General features: G+C 39.6%; 2 protein-coding genes across 2 annotated transcripts; one reads left to right on the plus strand and one right to left on the minus strand.

Annotated features, from left to right (window-relative positions):
- The first annotated feature begins 1136 nt into the window (after window positions 1-1136).
- On the plus strand, window positions 1137-11235 carry opn7a (opsin 7, group member a). The gene is made up of 5 exons (XM_030752678.1): window positions 1137-1224; window positions 3236-3398; window positions 3723-3850; window positions 5024-5358; window positions 10597-11235. Exons 1-5 carry the CDS (start codon window positions 1137-1139, stop codon window positions 11233-11235), a joined length of 1353 nt encoding a protein of 450 aa, XP_030608538.1.
- Window positions 11236-13637: 2402 nt separating this feature from the next.
- On the minus strand, window positions 13638-21088 carry ripk1l (receptor (TNFRSF)-interacting serine-threonine kinase 1, like). The gene is made up of 11 exons (XM_030752079.1): window positions 21008-21088; window positions 20574-20736; window positions 19119-19275; window positions 18838-18975; window positions 18527-18758; window positions 18277-18426; window positions 17441-17517; window positions 17277-17352; window positions 16518-17114; window positions 16237-16386; window positions 13638-14794 (listed from the first exon to the last, which is right to left on the minus strand). Exons 2-11 carry the CDS (start codon window positions 20732-20734, stop codon window positions 14496-14498), a joined length of 2037 nt encoding a protein of 678 aa, XP_030607939.1. The 5' UTR covers window positions 20735-20736; window positions 21008-21088; the 3' UTR covers window positions 13638-14495.
- Window positions 21089-21187: the final 99 nt, after the last annotated feature.

Consider the following 21187-nt stretch of genomic DNA (forward strand, 5'->3'; position numbering starts at 1 on the left):
ACTGTAGATTTTTGTAACACATCTGTCATGCAGAGTCAGACTCTTGAGATCGAAATGAACAGTAAATACCAGGATGTATTATTGTTTAAATACAATTGCTATTTTTATTCATATAGATGCTTATTAAATGGCACATAAGGTTTGCAGAACAAAGCAGAAAAATCCTGCAGTGTTGTTCACAGGTGTAGCATAGGAGGATGTGCTGGAGCCGCATTTCCCTGCTACGACTTGTTTATTGACCCTCATCTCATCTATTGATTTATACCCATCGGTTAGACTTTGGTTGCTGAAGCAGTATAATAACACTGAAAATATGAGCGTGGCAACACTGGTAGGCCTTCCTGTTTCAATAACAAACAGGTTAAGATGCTGAATGGAATAACACGGCCATGCATTTGTTTTGTTATGTTAGTCCTCTCTGACTCAAGCTTATTAAAGGCTCATTTCCATGTCCGCAAATGAAGCAACTTTTTGCAGTTGAAGAGAATTGCACATGTATAATTAACCTTAAGAGTGCAGTGTTATCATTCATTTGACATAACATCTACTCCAGATGTATAATCAAGAAAACTTACTGATTATACTGATTGTTTAATAATAATAAAATACAAATTTCTTATTAATTGACCAGTCAACTTTTTGGGCAGCTTAATATGTTAAAAAGTGCTTTATTTTATAACCATATAATAATATTAATTTATGTAAATACTGATGGTCAGATGACCAATGGTCACATTTGTAGGGGTTTGTAGGGGAGTGACAGTATGAAGTACTATGAAAACTACAATACCCCCCATTACAACATTGTAGTAAATGTACCTTGTTCCATTCCATCACTGCTCTATGAGGACATCTGGTAAATAGTTCAAAATTAAGGTTCCTGAGGGGAACTTCTGTCTGTTCAAGTGCTAAAAGCTCCACTGTGATGGCATGGCTCTTTCTAACTGGCCCTCGCTGCTATTTGGCCTGCTGAGGAGTTAATGTAAGAGCTAATTTAATGCTGTGTGTGAAAACACACACACACACACACACACACACACACACACACACACACACACACACACACACACACACACACACACACACACACACGCCACAGCAGTTTCTAAAGCTGCACTTAAAAAATGTTTTTACAGATGGGGCAGTTGACTGAAGATGTTGCATTCCACTCTAACATACCGGTGCCACTGGATATAACTGTGGCTGTGGTCTACTCTGTTTTTGGTGAGTTAAATCCAGTTTGTAATACTGTCAGTGAGTTTTCTCTGAGTTCTGCTCAAGCGAAAATAAATAACAGCATGAAGCACGGCATCCTGCCATGAAGCCTTGCAAGTTCACTTTTATTTTTAACTGTGTTACTGTGTGCTATGCATTTCACTTCCACCTATATATACAGTGACACCTACTGTGTACACATCCATCTGCACTTACTGTTTATATTATTCATACCTGTATGTGTGTAGTTCCTCCTCTAGAACACAGGTGTCACATATGGTGTTTGTTACTGTATATAGAACCAGTGAAAAAAAAAAAAAAAAAAGCTTTGTAAGCTTCATCCCAGTCTTTGATTTTGCAAATATTAATGAGGATATTCTACATACAGTATCTGTAGACAATCAGCTACAATTCTATGTATTGGTAGATGCTGCTGGGGAAATATCCCTTTAAAGCCTGAACCATGAAATTAAATGTTCATTGAACCTTTTGACAAATTAAATAATATAATAATATAATTAAATATGACACATTGGGTGTTAAGGAGTTAAGAATATACAGCATAGTGTTATGTGGGCACCATGCATGGTGGTTAGTGCTTCATCTTGGCCCTTTCTGTGTGGAGTTTAATTTTTCTCCAGGTTTTCTCCAGGTATTCCGGTTTCCTCCCACAGTCCAAAAAAACATGCAGTTACTGGGATTAGGTTAATTTGTGATTCTAAATTGCCCATAGGTGTGAATGGTTGTCTGTCTCTTTGTGTTATACCTGCAACAGGTGGGTGACCTGTACAGGGTATACCCTGCTTCTCACACTATGACAGCTGGGATAGGCTCCCTGTGACCCTGAGCAGGATATGTGGAAGAGAATGGATTGGATGGACAGTGTTAGGTCTGTAAGACAGCAGAACTGGGAGTTTCTTAGAATTCTGCAGAATCATAGTACTTTGAAGGTTTTATACATAAACTCACTTCATTTGGTGCTCTTCATAAATATCTAATCAGCTGCTCACATGGCAGCTACTCAATTCATTTAGGCATATATTGACCTGGTTAAGACAACCTGCTAAAGTTCAAGCTGAGCATCAGTGACTTGTTGATGCCAGAAATCAGAGAAGAATGGGTAGAAGGCTTTGAGCTGATAGAACAGCACTCATATAACCACTGGTTACAAGCAAGGCATGCATGTCAAACCTTGAAGCAGATGGGTAACAGAAGCAGAAAACCACTCCTAGCTGCCACTACTGTCAGCTAAGAACAGGAAACTGAGGCTCCTTAGTACCAACTGAGCATCGGTTAAATTTCAGAGTCTGCCTGAGTATGGCTGCTACCATGTCCATCCCGTTATGACCACAGGGTATCCATCCTCTGATGGTTGCTTTAAGCAGGAAAATGTGCCATGTCAAAAAGCTTTAATCATCTCAAACTGGCTTCTTGAACATGACAATGACTTCACTGCACTTACATGGCCTCCACAGTCAGCAGATCTCATGATCTAATGCCTTTGGGATTTATTGAAATGGGAGATTCACATCATGGATGACAAATCTGCAGCAACTGTGATATGCTATCATGTCAATATGGACCAAAATCCATGAGGAATGTTTCCAGTACTCTTTTGAATCTGAGCCAAAAATAATTAAGGTAGTTCTGAAGCCAAAAAGGGGTCAGCCAACCTGGTACTAGCATTAGGTGTACCTGATGAAATGGCTGGTGAATGTTTGTGAACTTGTAATATATTGTATTGTTTCATTCTTGGTTCTTCTTTTCTCCCTGTCAAAAATAGTGTTCTACTGGAAAGATATGAGACAGTGCATGGCAGAGTAAACAGTCAGACAAAGTAATAAATACTCGAAAGCATTTTGCCCAAATGATGCTAATTTGACTCTTGTTAAAAATAGCATTTATATTTACAATGTCAGAAAAGCCAAAACAAAATCCTTGTCATTGTCTCCTCAGCCATATGGAACACCATCATCATTTACTCACATGCAGGGGTTTTTGGTCTGGTTTATTTTTGCAGGCATATGCTCGCTATTTGGCAACACCACACTACTGTACATCTCTTACAAGAAAAGGAACCTCCTGAAGCCTGCTGAGTACTTCATCATCAACCTTGCTGTTAGTGACTTGGGCCTGACTTTGTCCCTCTACCCCATGGCGATAACTTCAAGTTTCTATCACAGGTACAAAACTTGGAATGTACTGTAGCATTCTTAGTGGAGACAAAGCAGTTGTTCTCACTGCCAAAGAATGGGGTACTTTTAAGTCAAACATGCTATGACAAAGTTTCCTTATTTGTGTTGCTTTTAAATCGAACTCGCGGTCGTATTTCATAGTTCATTTAACAATATGATCGATTAGCAGTATGATTGCCTGTTAGTTTGGAGTGCAGTGTTCAAGCTGCTCTATTTCCCCCCCCTTTTCTCTCCTTCTCATTCATTGATCTTTGTTGTCTGTTTTTGTTTTGCGCCGTCCTCTTTCTCACACCCCCTTGCCCTCCCACACAGGTGGCTGTATGGGAAAACAGTGTGCTCCGTATATGCATTTTGTGGCATGTTGTTTGGCATCTGCAGTCTGACCACTCTAACTCTGCTAAGCATGGTGTGCTTTGTGAAAGTGTGTTATCCGCTCTATGGTAAGTCTTCAAAGAGGCTGTTTTTGCTCAGTGAAATGACAGAGGATTAACCACCAGACATCTAAGTGGCTGATTGTTGATTTATCTGTGGAAAGAAACGAGCCCTCTGTAAAGCACTGCACATTAGCTTTTCTTTGATGACTGACAAGTCAAGGGGCTGTGCTCAATAAATACTTCTTGTGATGTTGGTAAATGTGCTGCAACGGGGTTTTCTATTTGGCTTTAAAAAAGTATTTGTGCATACCCTTTAGTTACTGGAACTTACATGCAATTAATTGATAAACACAAGTTATTTAAAAATATGAGCCCACAAATGGATATGTTCACTTTAATTGCTTTTAATTCACAATTTCTAACTACATATGCATAATTACAGAATTGCTTTTTTTTTATTATCAGTCCCTGACAATCATGATGTCTGTGTAGTATATAAGGCTGACGTAACATCATTCTTCATGTAGTTAACTTATCTTGCCTTATAGAGACCTCATCTTTTGTCTTGTGCTGCTGTTTAATGAGGCCTCCAGTCACCTAACCTCTTTATGCTCTACCTGAGTGCGTGTGAAAATTAGCAGTCTGCATAATTACCCAGTGTACTTTTAATGCAGTGAAACTGATACAGCCTACTTATCGCCATACCAAAATAAATAAATAAAGAGACTGTCTGGCTATATGTGCAAAATTTAGACTCAGGCATTATTAGACCTGGAAAATGATGTTGATAAGCACAGAGCCTTCTTTGGGGACTGAGTTCTTCCTGGAAAGTTTTTAATAATTTCCACCCCTTAGGGAACAAGTCATTGTGGATGAAGGAGAATATTCATAATTAGCCTCCTCGAAGGAGAGCTGACATTCCTGCAAGTCACTCTTTCAAAGACTTTGTTTACCAAGATTTGAAGGCATGGATTTGAGTAGAGTCCCTTAGTTAACCAGGCTTGAGAATGGTTCAGTTTTTAAAGGAATTCTTTGGCTTCATAATCTGCTCTTCGTTTGCCTTGATTCCCCCAACTCTGTTCACAGTGAAGGATTGGGACTGGCTTAAAAGCCAGTGTGGAAACCATAACCAAGACAGAAGAAACGCTAAAGATATAGCAGTTGTGGGTCATTGCAATAAATAATAACTCACATTCAACTTCATAAATCATAAAATCTCAACACAATCTGTGTTTACAGGAAACAGGTTTTATTCTGTTCACGGCCGTCTGCTTATTGCCTGTGCTTGGGTCTACGCCCTGCTGTTTGCATGCGCCCCACTGGCCCACTGGGGGGAGTATGGACCAGAGCCTTATGGCACTGCCTGTTGCATTGACTGGGGCCTGTCCAATCAACTCAGCACAGCACGATCCTACACTGTGGTACTGTTCATCTTCTGCTACATCCTTCCATGCTGTGCTATCTTAGCATCCTACACAGGCATTCTGGTCATAGTGTATGCATCTCGCAAGACTATGGAGCAACATGCATCGAGGCAGACGCACATGAGCAGCATCCAGATGAATATTGTTAAGGTGGGTTAAGGTAAACTTTGCTTAACCACTTCTGTGGTCTCTTTCACCATCTTTTCCCATAACATGCTACATATATATTTATATATTTACATACACCAATCAAGCATAACATTAGGACCACCTGCCTAATATTGTGTTGGTTCCCTGTCCACTAGACCCTTGAAGGTGTGCCGTGCAGGGTTATTATAGTTAACGAAAACGAACGAAATAACGAAAACTGAAATTGAAAAAACATTGTCGTTAACTGAAATAAATAAAAACTATAATTAAAAGGAAAAAACGATAACTAATTAAAACTGAATTGTGAGTTTACAAAACTAACTAAAACTAACTGAAATTATTGATAAACTGACTTTCATTTACTTGTTTTTTTTGTTTTTTTTTAAGCCTTGTGGATTGATATGAAATCATTGTTTCCGCTCTCCGAGTTTAAGCTGGGAGCGCCACAGGACAACGGTGTGAGTGCGCATGTGCGTGCGCTCACCGCGCTGGTCCGCAAAGTAATGGCTGCGGTCTGCCGAGAAAGCGGCAGAGTCCCGTATGGAGGTTCTTTGAGTACAAGAGCACAGATAGAATCGAAAGTCTTGTTGTGGATGATGAAAAATGTGCGGAACACTTCTCAGTCAGGAAAAACCAGCAACATCAAAGTCCACCTGAGAAGCGCACAGCGGCTACAGAAACCGCTCTGATCCTACCAGGTAACCTGGCCTGCACCTCTGAGAAACGGGACTACTTGTCGGGTCCACGCAGCCCAGAACGTTGTGACTAAACTGCGCCCTTGTGCGTTTCCGGCTACTTTATCAGTGAGAGAATAACAATCAGGAATAATAATCAAAGTATCAATATAAGGACTCACAACTGTCAGCAAATTCCTGGTAGGAGACTGCTGAGACTATGGAAATAGACGTGAAGGAATGAAGAAAGTGAAAAAAAAAACAGGGACAAATATGTTTGCAGCCAAAAAACTGAGCACAAAGAGCGAGGACCAAAAAAGAAGTCCCAGCCTGCTCTGCATATAAAACACCTGCACACGACCACAAGGTAATTAACACACAATCCAGCTACACAAGCATAAATGTGGACATGAGGTCGGACACTTCCGTAGGTTGTGTACAGAGGCTGCAAAGACCCTGCAAGTTTAATTAGCAGCATCTAACCAAGCTAGCTCCAAAACAGAAGCAGCATCAGGTGGTGAGAACATCAGGATGCAGCTGGATTTAAGCTTTGACTCCTTCAAAGAGTTTGTTTTTGTCAAACACCACATGTAGGTGCTGTTATTCTACTGCACTGATGCTGAAGTTTATTGTAGAATTTATTGAGTTTGGGAGTTCATGTTTTTCTTTGTTTCTCCCTGTTGATGTTCATGTGTGTCCTAATTATTACACATTTAGCATGTCTTGTGAACAGTTGGCTGTTGAATAGGTTTCTTTAAACGGTATCTTTTGTCAAGTTTTCATTACACAATAGTCACTTTTGCGCCTTGAATCTTGCACCTGATTAGGTATGAAAATACTAAAACTAATACTGAAACTAACTGAAACTAACTAAAACTAAGCATGAAACCAAAAATAAAAACTAATAAAAATGAGAAAAACCACTCTGAAAACTAATTAAAACTAACTGAATTAAAGAAAAAAAAGTAAAAACTAACTAAAACTAAACTATAATGTAAAATCCAAAACTATTATAACCCTGGTGCCGTGGTATCTGGCACCAAGATATTAGCAACAAGTCCTGTAAGTTGTGAGGTGGGACCTCCATGAATCAGACTCAGATGCTTAATTGGATTGAGATCTGGGGGATTTGGAGGCCAATTCAACACCTCAACTCATTGTTGTGCTCCTCAAACTATTCCTGAACCATTTTTGGTTTTTAGCAGGGTGCATTGCCCTGCTGAAAGACACCACAGCCATCAGGGAATATTGTTTCCCTGAAAGGGTGCACATGGTCTGCAACTGTGCTTAGGTAGGTGGCACATGTCAAAGTAACATCAGCATGGTTGGCAGGACTTAAGGTTTCCCAGCGGAACATTGCCCAAAGCATCACACTGCCTCCACCGGCTTGCCTTCTTCCCATAGTGCATCCTGGGTAAGGAGTTACCCAGGTAGGCGACACACATGCACCCAGCCATCCACGTGATGTTAAAGAAAACATGACTCATCAAACCAGGACACCTTTTTCCATTGCTCCATGATCCAGTTCTGATGTCCGTGTGCCCATTGTTTCCACTTTTTGAGGTGGACAGAGGTCAGCATGGGCACCCTGACTGGTCTGCAGCAAACTGTGATGCTCTGTGTATTCTGACACCTTTCTATCAGAATCAGCATTAACTTTTCCTGCAATTTTAACTACAATAGCTCATCTGTTGGATCGGACCACATGAGCCAGCCTTCGCTCCCCACGTGCATCAGTGAGCCTCGGCTGCCCATGACCATGTCACTGGTTTACCTCTCTTCCTTTCTTGGGCCACTTTTGATAGATACTAACCACTGCAGACCAGGAACACCCCACAAGAGCTGCAGTTCTGGAGATACTCTGACCCAGTCGTCTACCCATCCCGATTTGGCCCTTGTCAAATTTGCTCAAATCCTCACGCTGCCCATTTTTCCTGCTTCTAACACATCAACTTTGAGGACAAAATGTTCACTTGCTCCTTGATACATCCCACCCACTAACAGGTGCCATGATGAAGAGATAATCTGTGTTATCCATTTCACCTCTCAGTGAACATAATGTTACACTTGATCGGATTGATGATTAGACAGTACTCACCCATCAATAAATAAGTAAAAACACAAGTCTGGAACCTAATTCAGAACTAGAAACTTTAACTGTAATCTGTTATACTTTCTTCTACTTTCAACTTTAAATGAAAGAAAAAAGTACCAGTTAGGTAGGACAAAAAACAAAACTTGAATAGTATGATCATACAGTTAATATGCTGGTAGAAAAGAGTAACTTATAAAAGCACTGCCTTAGAGAGAAGAGTCCTCTAGAGAGTTCCTCACCTCCATTTGTTGTAGAAATTGGCAGTGACCTCAATATATCCTCCTCATGATGCAGTTTCTCATTAGCAGAGAAGCTCTGGTTTCCCTGTGATGGATGAGAAGCTGCTGCTGCCTTTGCTGATAAATTGTCATATTCTCTTCCCTGTAAGAATACCTCAGATTCATTTAAACTCACAAAAAAGCCACCTGACTCCCCATGTAGAGTGAGAAAAATCTTTGTAGGCTGGGAACACAAATTGTTCAGATAGGGATAGTGGTAGATCTCTTCACACAGTTGTTTTTTGTTTTCAAATTTATTGGGTTTTTTTTTTTTTTTTTTTTTCCAGCATAGTCTGGTACAGACAGAGTATGGAAGAGGGTTTGAAAAGTGTAAAGTTAAATACAGGGAAGACCAGCACATACACATACACATACCTGTAACTGGACAGGCTACCAAAACATATGGCATATCCCAGACTGCCCCACACACACACACACACACACACACACACACACACACACACACACACACACACACACACATACACACACACACACAGTGGGACTTGATTGTCTTCTCAGGAAGCCATGATTCAACTTTGTCTTTACAGCAAATTTCTGTTTGTTGCTACAATTCTGTGAAAAAGTATTTGCCTCTTTCCTGAGTTCTTTTTTTTTTTTTTAATTATTATTATCATTAGTCACACTTGCATGTTTCAGATCATCAAACAAATTTTTATATTAGACAAAGATAACCTGAGTAAATACAAAACGCAGTCTGTAAATAATTATTTCCTTAATTAAGGGGGAAAAAGCTATCCAAGACTACCTGGTCCTATGTGAAAAGTATTTCCCCCCTGAATCTAATAACTGGTTGTGCCACCCTTGGCAACAAGAACTGCAGTCAAGTGTTTGTGATAAATGGCACTGAGTCAGATTGCTGTGGAGGAATTTTGGCCCACTCTTCTTTGCAAAATTGTTTAAAATCAGCCACACTGGAGAATTTTTGAGCATGAGCAGACTGTTTAAGATCATGCCAAAGCATTTCAATCAGATTAAAGTCTTTACTTTGACAAGGTGACTACAAAACCTTCATTTTTATTATTAATATTATTATTATTATTTTGCCATTCAGAGGTAGACTTGCTAGCATGTTTTGCATCATTGTGCTGCTGCATAACCCAAGTATGCTTGAGCTTCTGAAGCAGCAAAGCAGCCCCAGACCATCACCCTTCCACCACCATGTTTGACTGTTGCTTTGATGTTCTTTTTATGAAATGCTTTGCTAGTTTTGCGTCAAATGTAATGGGACTCAAAGCTTCCTAAAAGTTCAACTTTTGTCTCGTAAGTCCGCAGAATATTTTCCCAAAAGTCTTGGGGATCATCAAGATGTTTTTTTGTGGCAAATGTGAGACAAGCCTTTATGTTCCGTTTGGTCAGCAGTGGTTTTCTCCTTGGAATTCTCCCATGAATGGCATTTTTGCCCAGTCTCTTTCTTATTGTTGAATCATGAACTCTGACCTTAACTGAAGCAAGTGAGGTCTGCAGGTCTTTAGATGTTGTTCTGGGTTCTTTTGTGACCTCCTGGATAAATCGCTGATGTGCTCTTGGAGTAAATTTGGTAGGTTGTCCACTGTTCCAGGTTTTCTCCATTTGTGGATAATGGCTCTCACCATGGTTCACTGGAGGCCCAAAACCTTAGAAATGGCTTTGTAACCATTTCCAGACTTATAGATGTCAATGATTTTGTTTCTCTGCTGATTCTTTTGTGATGTGTTGCTTTTAGCCTACTTCACTTAATCAGACAGGTTCTATTTAAGTGGGCGTGGCTAATGAAACTGAACTCCGCTTTCCTAAAAAATGCGGTTAACTACAGTTAATTTTTGATTTAACAAGAGGAAGCAATTGCTTTTCACACATGGCCAGGTAGGTTTGGATACCTTTTTTCCCACTTAATAATTGAAATCATTATTTTAAAACTGCATTTTCAATTTTCTTGGGTTACCTTTGTCCAATATTAAAATTTAAGTGTGACAAATATGCAAATAACTAAGACATCTGGAAAGGACCAAATACTTTTTCACAGTACTGTATATTCATGGTCAAAGTGATGTGAGATTTTGCATCTTTAATTGAAATGAGAAGTCTTGGAGCTTACTGATGCAGTAGTGTTTGGTTTTTAATGGGGTTTGTTGGGAATGTTGAATAACATGTGCTTATACAGTACTTTCTGTCTTCTTTTCCCTGCTAGCTAAGTGTGGCTGTCTGCATTGGTTTCTTAGCAGCATGGAGTCCATATGCTGTGGTGTCCATGTGGGCCGCCTTTGGACACATCGAAAACATCTCTCCTGCGGCATTTGCCATACCAGCCATGTTTGCCAAGTCCTCCACCATCTACAACCCAATCATCTACCTAATGCTAAGACCAAACTTTCGCAGGATACTCTGCAGAGACCTGAGTACGCTATGCCAGGTCTCTATAAAGGGCTGCATCTGCCCCCAGTGCCAAGTAAAGTGCTGCTTAAAGCCAAAGATCAGGGTCAGACTTCGCGCAGTCCACAGACAGACCATTCACTTTGCTTCACCCACCTCTCCTCAACCACAAATAGTGACATTAAAGGGCCAGAGCTGTGAGAAGGGCAAAGATGTGTTTGAGTGCTTCAAACACACCCCTCAAATATTTGGTGTCACTAACCCAGCTGCCAGTGGAGATTTATTAAAAGATCAAGACATTCCAGTTCCCCTAACGCATGAGCAGGATGCTAAAAGTATTTATCAGAAAGAGAAATCCCTTATAGCTGCCACATGGGGAAAAAGAACTTTAGAAACAGACAACTTCTGTATTAATTTGGAGATGGTTCAAAGGCATGCAAAAGTGGCCTGGCCCTGATATTTATAAACATATTTATTATTCATTATTGTATTCTTGAAAATGTGCAGTTATTTAAACAATCTTTTCAGTAATTAATAATATATTCCCTAAATGTTTGAGCAACAACCATGTAATATTGTTTTGCATTTCATCTTTAATTTCTCATTCATTAAAAATGTGCTGTGGCTCAGATGACTTTGCTTGGGGAAGGGGGGGGGCACCAACTGAAGTAAATTCCCAGTGAAATTGGTTAATTTCAGATACTTTGAAAGCATTTGGTCACCATTGATGCATTTTTGGATGTTGCTGCAGTTTCAACATTGTATCTTTTACCCTCTGGCCTGTGTTTGTCTTTTATGTTCAGTGTTATTGGACGGCACTTTGGTCAGCCCTGTTGTTGTTCTTAAAAGTGCTATCTTGTGAAAAGTGATATCTTATGGCTAAATATGTAAAGTGTATTAAAATATTCCTCCGCCTCAAAAACTCCTCCGAGCGCTAATGGAAACAGTACACCTACATTTCGGTTCCACATTAGCTTGGTTAAGCTAAGTGGAGTGACCCTGCAAATATTTAACATTTTTTTTTGGATTTAACATGTCTAGAACTATTCACTGAAAGGTGTTTATCTATTGGCTAACAGTGCCCTTCAGTTAAAGCTAAAATTATGCACTTCTGACACATTTGTGTTATGCAAAAACTTGTCAGCCTTTTACTAAAATATCAGTTGTTTGCTCCAGGTAGAAGACACACTTTAATTTGACCTTTGAAATTTAAATGGGCTACACGTATGACACATACAACTTACTTTAGTATATCTGGGAGGCATTTATTTTACATGAACTGAATGAACTTTAAATGAAATGGCTTTGAGTATAAATGTATTTTGTGATCCACAGGGTGAATGATTAGCATTTTCCTTTGATTATCTATCACAGCAACACACCCCTGTGTATGGATGAAAACTGAGAATCAACTCATTTTAAATGTTTTCAACACTTCTCTTACTATAACATTGCAAGTATTGTTTATACAGGTCACTTGCAGGTATTGTAATAGGGGTGGCACTTTGTAAATGATCTATGTATGCAATTTGCAGAACATAATACTGCTGCATAATACTATTATTAAGTTATCGTACTATATTATGTAAGTAATGTAAACTTAAAACCAATCTTTTCTGTGTACAGAAAAAAAGACGTTTGCAACAATTTTTTTAACACACACTTCAACTGCTCATTCATGCAAATATTTGTCCAGTCCAGGCTCCACTTCAGTAAAGTTAAGCTCTGGGCTCTGAGGATGCTAGTCCATGACCGATAGTGTTCTATTGTGTGTTTTTTCTGTCCAAGTATTCGTTTACTGCATTGACAGTATGTCTGGGATCATTATCATGCTGAAAAATGAAGCTGTTACCAGCCAAATGCTTTCCAGATGGTATTGCATTTCTGATCATCTGATGGTATTTTTCTGCATTCATGGTAACATCAATTTTCACAAGATCTCCAACACCACTGGCTGAAATGCAGCCTCAAACCATGACAGAGCCTGCACTGTGTTTTACTGATGGCTGTAGATATCTGTAAAACATCTCTACCCTGTCCTCTTCTGTACATGCTGACAATGATTTGAACCAAAAATTTCAAATCACTGCATCAGACCTTTTGCCACTGATATTCAGTCCAGTTCTTGTGTAATTTGGCATACCTCAGCCTTTTCTACCTGTTTGCCTTCCTTAGTAATGGCTTCTTGTCAGCCGCCCTTCCACTGAGACCGTTTCTGATGAGGCTTCAGCGAACAGTAGATGGATCTACTCAAGGTCCAGATGCATTTTTTCTGTTTCTAAAGGACACGACTGTCAGATACTGTTTATCTACTGTAGATACAGTAGTTTTTTTTTTTTTAGGCCTGCCACTTCTTCTTTTGTCCTCCAGTTTCCAAATATTTTAAGGACACAATGAACACCATGCTGAGATGTGCCAGTCACCTTGTTGATACAAAAACTCTATAGATTTGTGTCATTTTGGTATTTCTCATAGATTCAACTAAATAAATGTAAAAAACTGATGTTTTTTGCTGCTAGAAACAAAACACATACTGTATGTGCCTTAAGATACAAAATTAGTTCTTAGATTGTCTGTTATGTGTAGACACATCACTGGCCATCTCTTGAGCCAGTGCCCAAAGACCAAATTTTGCTCTCATTTAAAAATGAAAGCCTTTTACTGTTTTCAAACATGTGACATACTGACTACTAGGGACCAGTTACCATTAACTAACTTTATAATTGTAATGTTTCGGAGAGACACGGAATAAAAAGAATCTGCTATGCCACAAACATTATTCAAAGTCATAAAAACTATTTTAAGAGCAAAAAGCAAAAAACACAAAATGGACTTTTTTTTAAAGCATGTGTACACAGTTTATTCTGAAAGTAAAACCTTTTTTTTTATAGAGGCATGGAGTTTTTTTCTTTGTGTGTGTGCAATGTGCGTGTAATGCTGAAAAGTTAGTCTATATGAAGATGAACAAAACATAGTTGCCATGCAGATACTGTCAACTGGCACAGACGCACACTTTTGCTTTACTGTTATTACACATTAATAGTAGCAGTTTCATGGTTTAGCATTTCCTTTTTCCTTATGACACTGCTAATGTTTTCAGCTTCTCACAGGCTCATTGAACTTACGTGTTCTGTGACTGCAATCATTATGTTTGTGTTGGACTGGGATAAATGTTTACCACACACCATTTGATAGTCCCTGTACACGAATTCATTATTCTGTTAAAGCTAGAGTAACGTGCACAAACCCAGTGGCTTCTTCATACCAAACAGAGAATACAGTAAAAAAAACAAACCTTGAAACAGTTCACATTAAAATTCTCACCTCACCCTGAAAGGAATATTTAGAGACACCACATAGTGCAATGCAAAAATCAACAATTTTGAAATTCCATTAACCCTAACGATGTTACTATCTTCTACTCATTAAAATGTGCTTGGCAGGAAAAGTCATAATCATTTTAAAATGCTATTTGAGTTCGTAACTATCACAAAAGCATTGCAACGACTGACAGTGAGTTCTACGATTATCATAAGTGACCAAGATATAATTTCTGAAAAACAGAAAATGTATTTCTGATGAGGTGATGCGTTTTCAGTTCAATCCACCTCTATTATACTGATCAGTGAGGCTCAGAGCCTTGAGAAGAGTTCATAATTGTTGACACCATAGATGACAAATCAGTCAGCGTGAATGAGACACGTTGAATTATGAGGTTTATCCCAGTGAGGAAGATGAACTGCAGATGTTGAGTATTTTCTGGATCACCTCCACCTTTACGTCTCCTTTTAGAGCTCGACAAAGCTTCCCAATTGTACACCCAATATATCCCTCCTTCATTTTCCAGCGCTCCAGCATCTGGTGCACCATTTCTGGCAGGCCATCGCGGTAGTAATCATGGTCTATGGTCTCTATTTCTACAGTGGTCAGACCCAAATGCCGTGCACAGCGCTTCCATTTGGCCCCTATGTTGTCCCTCAGGAGGTCCAGGTGCTCCTCTGTCACAGCGTGGTCCTCTAAATGAAAAAGGAGATAACTGTATTAGGGAGGTGCTAGCAGCAAAAGCACAGAATATGCTGCATCCCAGGAAAGAAAAAAATGTTTGAGAGCAATAGTTCTCCAGGCTAACTTTAGTTTAATCTATGAAAAATGCCAAAGATAACACACTTTGACAGACATAAAATACATAAAAACAAGGGGATTCCCAAAGAGTAGCTAAAAACTTGGGATATCTCAGCATGGTGTGCAGTGTGTCCTTAAAAAAGCTGACGAAACCGTACAAGTGGAGGCTAAAAGAAGATATGTCAGGCCTAAAACAAAACAAAAGAAAACGATCTACAGCAGATGAACAGTATCTGAAAGTCCTTTCCTTAAGAAATGGGAAAAAAAATTCAGCAATGACCTGACACATGAGCTGAGATTCATTCTTAATGAAGGAAAATTGGTAGAAAAGGCTGAAGTATGCCAAATTACACAATAACTGGTCTGAATATCAGTGCCAAACAGATCTTATGGAACAATGAATTTTAATTTTTTTTGGATCAAATCGTCGTCAACATGTATAGAGGAGGTGAGGTGAGAGGTACAACAGACTGTCTATAGCCATCTAAGGCTCTGTCGTGGTGTGGGGCTGCATTTCACCCAGTGGTGTTGGGGAACTTGTCGAAATTGATGAAATGCTGAATGCACAAAAATAGTGTGAGATTTGATCCACCATGCAATACCATCTGGAAAGCATCTGATTGGCAACAGCTTCACTTTTCAGCTTGACAATTATCCCAAACTCACTGCCAATGCACTAAAAGCAGACCTGGACAGAAAAAAAACACACAATGTAACACTATCAGTCATGGATTGGCCTCCCCAGAGCCTGGCCCTCAACATTATTGAAGCAGTGTGGGATCATCTTGATAGAGAACGGAACAAAGAAGAGCTTTGAATGTCCTTCAAGAAGCCTAGAGAACTATTCCTGAAGACTACTTAAAGAAATTACAAGAAAGCTGTGCTGAAGAATAAAGGGGGTCATAGCAAATATCAACTTTCAAGCTTGTTAGAATTGTACAAACTCATATACTGTATTTCCATTGATGTTTGCACGTTTCAATAAATTGCTGCACCGTTTTCCCATTTTCCTAGTAAAATATAAAGAAATGAGGGGTGGCTCAAGACTTTTGCACGGCACCATATGTCAGTGAAAAGCACATCTCCTTTCAAGCAACTGTACCACAGTATGTGTTTATTTGTCTGTCCGCAGGAATATACTAAAACTACCAGGATACACGGTGAGAAACCTGAAGGTTTTGGGGTGGGATCCCTCAAGAAAATATTATCACACATTTCACCAAAAAAAACAAAGAAACAAATCTATAATGTACTCAACTAGAGCTCTAATAAGTTAAAAGTTCATTCAAAGTTCATAAACAGCACTACACTATCTGACAGAAATGTTATGGTTTACCATATTTCTGAATGCCTTCTTCGATGGGAGAGTTAGCTGAGCTGTTAGCAGATATAGATGACAAACTAAGAGATGGCTCATAACCTCTGATGCTCATTGTGTTGTTGCTTCCGATCTGAATCCCACTGGCATTCTGAATGTACAGGGATCCTAGAAGGAAATTGAAAGAAACACACATGAACACAATTGATCAAAAAACTAAGAGATTGCAGAAAAAACTGGAAACCCTCCTCAGGCATGTAGATTTAAAACTTCTCCAAACACTTATGTTTTAAAAGTACCCTGATCGTGAACTGGGCAACTCTTTGAAGTAGTCAAAAGATGTCCAGAAGTGATGTCAGGTGCAGACGTATCAGACACTGGGTAAGCTGGCCAGGACTGCTGCCGGTCCAAGTGGGAGTGTGGATGTTGCTGGTTATACATTGCCAGAGAGGGTGTGCTTGAAGACATGGGCAAGTGGGATGGAGTAGGTGTGAGAGAGGTCCCATAGACACCTGCAGGGGTGCGATAAAAAAGGTCTTCCTGGTTGGTGGGCTGCACCGGCTCAGGTTTTGTCCAGGAAAGAACAGAAGATTTTTCTTGCTCTGGTTGCCGTATAGAGTGATCTGAAATGCTGAAGTTGCTTGGCAGTAACGGACTTGCAGTATGGAAGCAGTTGGCACCATCAGGCTGGTTCTCACAATTATAACTGCCGTGTTTGTGGTAGTCAAGCTCCCGATCGAGTTTCTCCTGCAACTCTGAAGGGATGCTAACTGCCTTAGCATCTGTCTGAAGATGCTCTGCGCATTGGTTATATTGCATGCTGTGCAGATCCTCAATACTGGCTTCAACTGGCACGGATACATTTCTGTCTGAACTTATCAAAGGAGCAGGACAATCTGCAAGTTAAGAAGAGACATTAAAACAATGAACTGCTCAAACTTTTTCAGGATTTCTGAACAGTTTCAGCATTAAATGTAGCGCAGGAGACAAAGGAGGACATCAGACAATGCAAATATAGTGCAGTTTATCCTGACCAGCTGGTTAACAAGCGTGCTCACCTCCTGAAAAACACTCAGGGTCCACTGATAAAGATTTCATCTTCTCAATAAGATCGTCTGGGCCTTCATATGATTTCTGCATTAATAAATAATTAAGAGACTCAACTTTTAATAATGGTGCCATTGGGAAAATCATCATATCAAACAAAAAAATATATATTTACTTTCAGATGAAGTAAATCTTCCTCTACAAGTGGTTCAAGTATTTCCATGTAGAAAGGATGGAAGATGTTGTAGGCTTCTGCAAGACATCAAGTGAGAAGAAAGAAAAAACAATTACATAAAACTTTTGAATGTGCTCAGAAAAAAAACAAGAAATGTGTTATACACTCACTGGCCACTTTATTAGATACATTTGTTCAACTGCTCGTTAATGCAAATATCTAATCAACCGATCACGCAGCAACAACACAACACATTTAGACATGATCAAAATGACCTGCTGAAGTTCAGTCCAAGCATAAGAATAAGGAAGAAAGGTAACTTAAGTCACTCCGAACGGGTTGGTCTGAGTACTTCAGAAACTGCTGTCCTACTGGTATTTTCCCACATAATCTCTAGAGTTTACAGAGAATGGTCTAAAAAAGTGAAAATATTGTTATTAAATATTGTTAAGAACAGGAAACTGTGGCTACAATTTGCATGGGCTCACCAAAACTGAACAAAATAAGACTGAGTTTACACACAGTCATCAGATCTCAAGCTAATAAAGCACCTTTGCTGCTACCTTTGGTGGAACGGGAGATTTGCATTTTGGATGTGCAGACGACAAATCTGCAGCAACTGTGTGATGCAATCATTTCAATACAGACCAAAATTTCTGAGAAATGCTTTCAGAAAATTGCCAAATCTACGCCATCAAGGAAAAAAAGCAGTTCTGAAGGAAAAAGTTGGTCCAACCTGGTACTAGCTAGGTGTACCTAATGAAGTGGCTCGTGAGTGCATGCAGTTCCTTCACTGAGTGCTCTGTCGTGAAAATACACAAACACAAAAAGTACACCTTTAAACGTCGGTCGTTCCTGCGGATTGCGATCCCAGCATCTTTTCATAAGCTGAATTATTTCAGAAGGCGTGTCTCTTGGAATAAGAGTCTCTGCCGGTCGGTCACCGTTACGAACACACTGGCTGATTTGGTCTTCACTCCTGGCATCTGGGCAAATAAAAAAAAAAAAGAGATTTTCTTTAAATGGCTGTAATGATATGCTATATGTAGATATGCTGCATCTTGTTATTGTGGCCTCACAGCTCACTTGAATATGGTTCTTTTCCTGTGAGAATGACCCAAACCACGATTGCAAAACTGTATACGTCAGACTTCTCAGTGGAAGGATTATGTATACTCTCCAGATGCTCTGGGGCCATGTAGCTCAGTGTGCCGGCACCTCTCACCCCACTCGACTGCCTCATACGGCTCTTCCTGCGAGACTCCTCCTTGGTAAGTTTACTCCACGTTTGGCAGGTGGCCAGACCAAGATCTGCAATCTACAAGAAATCCTTTACCATGACCGTAAATGCCGGCTCTCAAACTCATATGTGTCATGACCCACAGAGTGTAATGTACCTTGATGTGAAAATCCTTGTCCACTAAAATGTTTTCTGGCTTGATATCCTTGTGTACGACATTCTTTTCTGTGAGGTATATCATTCCTTCCAAAATCTCTAAAATGATTCTTCCCTTGATAGATACTGGCACTTTGACCTGGAAAACAGTGAAATTATAGCATAATAATCCTTCAGTTCACGATAAACTGACAAAACGTAACTATTTAAGGCTATACACTATGGATGAAAACTACAAAAGCTGTTCACGTTACAGATATGCATTAATTTAAACCTACTAACCGTCTCCAGCATGACCAGTAGGTTGCCTCTGGGGATGAGTTCCATGACAAGAGAGCAATCTTTTTCCTCCATAATCACACCCAGCAACTTGACCACTCGCTCATGGTTCAGACTCGCCATGATCATTCCCTCCTCCAATAGTGATCTTTTACTCTCCCTGGAAGTTTATCAAGTGTATTAAAAGAAAGTCGTGGCACTGAAAGTGACAATTTGGGCATATTCTTACAGACTTAAAGAAATATATAAAGGTGCACAGAACTGATATGCCAGATGGACATCACTGCTGATATGTATGCATCTGTGGGCATGCGGTAACAGACAAGTAATAAATACAGTATTTAATTCTGTTTCTTTTACATGTACAAGGTAGACCAGTGACTCAGTTTCTAGTGACACAGAAATCCATACACTATACACACTACAACACGTGTCCATTTGACCTGGTATCTCAAAAAAATGGAAAGCGAACAAGTATTCTTGCCAAGTTTTAAAGGCTAATTAATCAATAAAAGCAACAGACTACCCTTTTCATTTTAAAGAACTCTGGAGCTTGAAAAAGGCGACTGAACTTCTTTAAGTTCCAGAGACTACCATGACCTGGTTGACTGAGAATCTACAGACATCTACAGACATTTGAAAAAAACTGTTAGTTACAGTCCTGACATGATTCCTAAAGAAACTTATCTTACCATTAGAAGTCCTCTCAAATGGTAGTAAAAGTCTCTAACACTTTCTGCTTAAAAGGTTTTCACAAAGCTGCTGAGAACAACTGTTAGTAAAAAATGAGAACAGACCCGCTCAGGTAAGGTCATGCTTCACTGACTAATCCATGTCTACAGTGACTGTCTGACAGGTGACTGTCCTGTGATATTTTGTTAATAGGAAAAGAGGCATTGCTGGTGTATATCGTCCAGGTCTTGCTGCATGTATGTATGTATTATCCCCAATTTTAAAATTACCTTTAGAATAAGAAGTTTCTTCTAACTCAGCTTTTTAGGACCTACGTGTAAATATAGCACATTGATATCTCATGTGAAAAAAAAAAGATATATATGAAGAGCAACAACATATTTTCTAAAGAAAGGGCTGCATATGAAGGGCATTGTCTGAGGAAATGCTTTTCATGGATCCATTAAAAAAAAAAAAAAAGGACGTTGGTCTTACATCCGCATTTGAGCTGAGCCAGCCTTTCTCCCTGTGCAAAAAGGAAGTGATTACCGCGTCTATACCAAGGTAGTGTGCTGTGAACAAGCACACTACCTTGGTATAGACGCGTAATAACATATATTCTTTTACACAGATACCTATTTATTAGCGTTATTCTGCTTTCTATGTGCACTGAAAGTGTCTCACATGGCGGGGCGGAGGGCTTCGCCGGACACATGATTCAAGTTATCGAAGGACGAAGGGGAATACCCTGGGTAGTACATGCAGTAACAAACAGTGACAACTTACTCGTTGCGCAGAGGTCCTGTGTACATGGTTTTTAACACCACTTGGCCAAGTGTCACATGATAGCACAAGTAAACTTCTCCAAAACCTCCGTAATCCAGGGGTTCCTTTTTGATGAGATCCGTCGACCTCATATGGAGTGAGCAGTGAGGCGCGGCGGCCATCCCTGGGAAGAATACACAATGTAACATGGGAACCACAAAAACCACATCTCAAACAAACCCGCAACAGAGTGCACAGGACACAGACTCATGAGTCGGCTAATCAACCATCCGTGACAATCAAAACAGTGACCGACGTCAGCTAACAGCCCGCACAAGCTATCCCAAAGTTTCGGCATGTCAATTAACTTAGCTTTCATGAATTACTCGGAATAAAAAAAAACCCAAACACTATTAAACATTCGTTTCACTTCCAGTATGAAACAAAACAGTTACCGAAAATGTCCTACAAAGTCCACGAAAAGCAGTTTATTTATATTTCCGGGATTTCCTCGACGACCTACTTCAAAACTAAAATGAGCAAGATAAAAAAAAAAAAAAAAACTACAAACAGGCCTATGAATCGATAACAGAAACAAACCAGGCTTGATAGTAGAATCAGGTATGTATTGTCGG

The sequence above is a fragment of the Archocentrus centrarchus genome, chromosome 17 (genome assembly GCF_007364275.1).
Source record: "Archocentrus centrarchus isolate MPI-CPG fArcCen1 chromosome 17, fArcCen1, whole genome shotgun sequence".
In the NCBI taxonomy this organism is placed as follows: Eukaryota; Metazoa; Chordata; class Actinopteri; order Cichliformes; family Cichlidae; genus Archocentrus; species Archocentrus centrarchus.

Excerpts from the sequence above, each read along its gene's own strand:
- opn7a (XM_030752678.1), top strand. The coding sequence starts at position 1,137 with ATGGGGCAGTTGACTGAAGATGTTGCATTCCACTCTAACATACCGGTG. Across the intron at positions 1,225-3,235 it reads TGTGGTCTACTCTGTTTTTG|GCATATGCTCGCTATTTGGC; the intron begins GTGAGTTAAATC and ends TTATTTTTGCAG. Across the intron at positions 3,399-3,722 it reads ACTTCAAGTTTCTATCACAG|GTGGCTGTATGGGAAAACAG; the intron begins GTACAAAACTTG and ends CCTCCCACACAG.
- ripk1l (XM_030752079.1), bottom strand. The coding sequence starts at position 20,734 with ATGGCCGCCGCGCCTCACTGCTCACTCCATATGAGGTCGACGGATCTC. Across the intron at positions 19,276-20,573 it reads ACAGGACCTCTGCGCAACGA|GGAGAGTAAAAGATCACTAT; the intron begins GTAAGTTGTCAC and ends ATAAACTTCCAG. Across the intron at positions 18,976-19,118 it reads TACTGGTCATGCTGGAGACG|GTCAAAGTGCCAGTATCTAT; the intron begins GTTAGTAGGTTT and ends ACTGTTTTCCAG.